This window comes from Rissa tridactyla, chromosome 1, assembly GCF_028500815.1.
Source record: "Rissa tridactyla isolate bRisTri1 chromosome 1, bRisTri1.patW.cur.20221130, whole genome shotgun sequence".
Classification (NCBI taxonomy): Eukaryota; Metazoa; Chordata; class Aves; order Charadriiformes; family Laridae; genus Rissa; species Rissa tridactyla.
In genome coordinates this window covers 24,917,223-24,922,533 of record NC_071466.1, presented here as the reverse complement: position 1 = coordinate 24,922,533, position 5,311 = coordinate 24,917,223, and the positions used below count along the sequence as shown (strand labels likewise).

Below are 5,311 nucleotides of genomic sequence, written 5' to 3'. Positions count from 1 at the left end.
CGGTCCCTCGGCAGATAATTTCGGGCAGTTTTAAATCCCCTCCACCCCCGTTTTGTTTTGTTTTTTTTATTTTATTGTCACATTTATGTAACAAGTGCCTGCTTGCACATGAGGTTGGTGTTGCCGTCTAGGGCGTTGCATGCTCCGGGGGTGCTGTATCCAGTGCTGTGTCTGAACATTAAAAAACATGTCTTTCCGTTGAAGAAGACAGGGGTTAAAATGAATGAAGATCTGAAGGTTAATTTGAGCTGGCTGCCTCAGGATCATGTAGAAGCCAGCTCTACCGAGAATGCCTCAGCCGCAGGCTCCTCCCTGGTTCCTGTCGTAGACCCAGAGCCAGAGCTTTTGGTAAACCCCTGGGACATTGTCTTGTGTACTTCAGGGACCCTTATCTCCTGCGAAAATGCCATTGTGGTTCTTATAATTTTCCATAATCCCAGTCTTCGTGCCCCCATGTTCCTCCTGATAGGCAGCCTGGCGCTGGCAGATCTCTTAGCGGGCATTGGATTGATCATCAATTTTGTTTTTGCATACCTTCTGCAATCAGAAGCTACGAAACTGGTTACGATTGGACTGATTGTTGCCTCTTTCTCAGCATCTGTTGGCAGCTTGCTGGCTATTACTGTTGATCGTTACCTCTCCCTGTATTACGCTTTGACTTACAATTCAGAGAGGACTGTCACTTTTACCTATGTCATGCTTATATTGCTCTGGGGAGCATCTATCTGTGTTGGACTGCTGCCTGTAATGGGCTGGAACTGCCTCAGAGATGAATCCACCTGCAGTGTTATCAGACCACTCACTAAAAATAATGCAGCAGTCCTTTCGGTCTCTTTCTTGCTTATGTTTGCCCTCATGCTGCAGCTCTACATTCAAATCTGTAAAATTGTGATGCGCCATGCCCATCAGATTGCCTTGCAACACCATTTCCTGGCCACTTCCCACTATGTGACCACCCGAAAAGGAGTGTCTACTTTGGCCATTATTTTGGGGACTTTTGCTGCTTGCTGGATGCCTTTTACACTCTATTCTTTAATAGCAGATTACACCTATCCTTCTATATACACCTATGCCACCCTCCTGCCAGCTACCTACAATTCCATCATCAATCCTGTAATATATGCTTTTAGAAACCAGGAGATACAGAAAGCACTTTGGCTCATCTGTTGTGGCTGTATTCCTTCTAACCTGTCTCAGAGAGCAAGATCACCCAGTGATGTCTGATTGGCAGCTAGGAGGACGCTCCTTAACATGTTACTTTCCAGACATTCTTGCGACACTGTCTTTGGTTTAGATGCATTCATTAAATGATGTGTAATGGGTTCATATAAAAACCACAGGATGCACTGACCTTCTTGTAAACAGAAAACCCCAGTGACCAAAATGAATCAAGTGGTTTAAGGGAGATTTCCAAAATCAAAATAATCAGTGTTACAGATTTATAATGTTACTCAGGGTCTTTTTGTTATACTACCCAGACTTTGCCATGATTTCACATTGTTTGCTAATTAAAATTAGGTTGAAACAGCATACCTTCTTTGAAATTGGTTGTGATTGAGTTCAGTCATGCTGCATGTTACAGCCTGTTGTCAGGATATTTTTTCCCCCTAATTAATTTTAGAACAGGAAAAAAAACCAACAACAGACAATGTTCTGTTACCCCGTTTGTATATCATCATAATACTCTTCAAAATAATGGCCAATTGTACTGATTTATGTGGTATTTGTTGTAATAATCTCAGTGCAACAAATTTATTCTAGGAGAGTAAGTACTTGTATAGCTTTTTATTTTATGTCTCGGCATGAATTAAGTTTGATAATTGTTTTAAAGTGTTACCTGTTCTCTCCTGAGTTCTGGCAGGATGTTAAAACAGAAGATACACTTTGCCTTCCTTTTGAAAAGTCAGCCATATGTTTTCACTTAGCTATGGGACATCGGAGGTCATTATTAATTTTAAAAATAATTCAGTGGGACGTTTTGAAATTGATGAAACAATATGGCCTCTTCTGGCTATGCATTTGTAATAGATGCAACACTAAGTTTCTCAGACAAGTTTATCTTTTCAGAAGTGTATAAGGAAATAACTTACACGTTACTTGCAACATGTATTTAGCATGTACGTGAAATGGTTCCCCTTAAGTTTGTTATCAAGTCAAAGCTATCACTGCTTTTTTTTGTTGTTCTGCTATATAACTTAAAATACTGAGGTTTATAAATTCTCAAAGCATATCTGGTTCATAATTGTATGCAACCAGAACTGCAACATGAAACAATATTTTCTCCTTTTCTGGCAGTTTCATCCATTACAGATTGTGATTCTTCACACTGTACATGTGTCAGTTCAGTTCATTGTAGGATGATAGTTCCGGTCAAAAAAGCAGAGCTTTTCAAACCGCTTCTGACCTTTTACTGAAGCCACATTAGAATGCACTGGAAATAAAACATTGTTTTCTAATTTGAAGATTTGATTGTCAGAGAAAATCTTCCTGGCAGATGTCTTCGTGAAACTTAAGGTCTGCCCTAATGTCAGCACATAGGAGTTTATAGAACCGCTTCCATTAGTGTTGATGGGAGCTCAGTGTGTTAATGCCCTGGCATCAGTAGGAGGTTATCACAGAATTGCATATTTGTTATATTCCCTTGAAGGTCAAAGTCAGCATACTGTATTGTTGCTTCAATATATTCCGTTACAGTTTTAAAAAACCCAACAAACTCAAGTGTAAAAATAGCAATATTTACAATTCAATGAAAAAAATATACCTGTATAGTATAGATAGTAGAGACAACCATGTTGCTGGTCTGGATTTTTCCAAATGGAATCTGTCCTTTTCACATGGATGTTTGGGTGACTGTAGCTTTTTGTGGCAAAGTTTCTGTGATGTTAAGAATCATATGCTATACACAAAGCTGAATCTCAAATGTGAATGAGTTGTCTGTAAACAAGGCTCTGTAGAGATTTTTATGAGCAATAATTAATTTTAGTTGCAATGCTGGGTTCAAATTCCATTATTTACTTAGTTCAATCTTCATGATATTTGGCTCTTACTTTGTAATCTAATTAGTTTAATAATTGCATGGCATGGTCCAGTAGAGCTGTGAACTTGCAGCTCCCTTGGCTTCACTGTGACTTACAGATGCTCAGCACAGTTAGACAATGACCCCTGCTCAGTGTAGGATATCGGTGTTCTTTTATCTACTTCTGAATGCTAATGAAACTCTAGTCATTGCCTTGTACCCATTTTGTCATGAATTTTTGTATAAGAAATAATCACTTCATAAATACCCATACTATGTATGCATGCAGTTTTGCAAGCATGCAAAGTATTGGGAATAATTGGCAGTAAAAGTCAGACTGAAAAATGTACAGTGGCACTTTTTAAAACAAAAAATGAGTTGAAGTCATGCAAAGTTTACATCCCCCTCCCTTTATTTTCTCCAATTGTTCTTCTGTATCAAATTGCTAAGAAGTGCAATGAGGATGAGCAGCTACAACTGTGACCAAAATTTAGTCCTGAGGGCAACTGTTACGCTGCTTATGCAGACCTGTTCTCATCCTCTTGGATAACCTCACAGGCACTAGTGTTTTTCTCTCCACAGCACCCGGGTGGTAGGGACGCCAGAGAATAACAACACAGAGGGAGATAATGTCGTCCCCTCTTCTCATGCTGGTTCACCTAGTGTCCTTGTCATCTTCCTCACTCCACAGGCTGCTCGGATCCACAGAGGCTCTTCAGAGTGCTGGGGGAGCCGACCTTTTCCTTGTGCAGAGAGATTTGTAATTGGAAGCTCCTCTCCTGAGGAGCAGTGTGAGTCAAATGGCGGAAAGAAGGATTAATTATAGAAGTTCCACAAAGCTAGCTCATAGGGATGTGACTTGCCCTCATTTGAGGAGTAGCGCGTGGTTACCTTTCACCACAAACAGATGAGAAACATGATTGTGCCTCTCAAGCTGCTGCTGTGACCTCCAGTGAGGATGTTTTCTCTTCCAGAAATATGTTCTTAAATTGAGACTGTGCAGCATGCACCAGAAAATCCTCCTGGGAGTCAATGACAGAGGTTTGCCCACAGCTGTCAGAGCAAGCTTTAACGTGGTTTGTGGTACTGGACAGATGTGATATAACACACCTGTGAACGAACTCTTGGGAGCAGGGCCAGAGCTGTGGGTACAGAGCTGCCTACCTCACTTGCAAAAAAGAAATGTTTGACAGCCAGCCACTTTCCAGACCCTGAAGAATTAAACAGTTCTCTGCTATCACCTCAGAGTTACAGTATAGGCCCCACTTCTGTATGGTGAGGTGCCAGTGTCCATCCAAGATCCCTCTGAAACTGGCAGAAATCCAGCTATCTTGCAGGATTCTGTCGTTTCGGTGTCCCATTAAACAACACCCGTGGGTAAGATTGGGGTGTTAGATTCACTATTCTATCTCTTTCATATCTCCATTGTAATGACAAAAGAGTTTTTTCTTAATGCGTGACTTAGTTTAAAGAATTGAAGTTCATTTTTATTTATTAACACGCTTGACCCAAAGTTAGTAACAGATTGTATCTTGATGGGCAAAATTTACTGTAGTCAGTGTTTTAATATATTCATCCTCAAAGCTTGGGAGAGGATTTTTTTTAATTGCCTTTTTTCTTTTGACCATTTCTCCTAACAGTAAGATTTCAGCAATAAGGGGAAATATGCTTTTAGCACAAGAGCAATAAAATCCTCCATGTTGCAGGTACTATAAACTGCTGAGTAAACTCAGAGCAATAGAGAGGAAGCAATATCTTCTTTAGACAAAAAAAAATAGTAACTTGCATAAGGACTTTAAGTAAGCAGAAGTCTTCCTTTGTTAAGCAGTTGCTATCAGACTGATGTGGGACATCATTTCTGGTTGGTTTGTGTTACAGTTATTGAGTTCCTGAATAGAATTACTCAGCAATAACCTTCTACCTTAGTTCTTGGATCCCAAATTCATGCTATTTGCAAGAGAGAATTAGGTACTGCAGTGGGGATTTTTGTTATTTTCATTGTTTGGCATTTAGTTGTGCAGCATTCGGTGGATAAATTTCATTGCATTCAGGGATTCCGATTATAACTTGATACTGAGAATACCCTTCACCAAACAAAAACTGAGAATACCTGAATTTGTGATGCCCATGAAGGTGGATATGATAAATGGTGCTAGTCTATTCTGAAGGCAGCTTGGCTTTTAAAAGAAGAAAGTTATGGTATCATTGAAGAAAAACCTTACCGATACCCAGTGTATTTGGAAGCAGGCTGAAAGGCCTTCTATGGCTGCTGTATCTTCCTAGCATGGACTCTCA

General features: G+C 40.0%; 1 protein-coding gene across 1 annotated transcript; it reads left to right on the top strand.

Annotated features, from left to right (window-relative positions):
• Window positions 1–219: 219 nt before the first annotated feature.
• GPR12 (G protein-coupled receptor 12) lies at window positions 220–1,224 on the top strand. Its single transcript, XM_054222872.1, has one exon. The coding sequence runs from the start codon at window positions 220–222 to the stop codon at window positions 1,222–1,224; it is 1,005 nt and encodes a 334-aa protein (XP_054078847.1).
• Window positions 1,225–5,311: the final 4,087 nt, after the last annotated feature.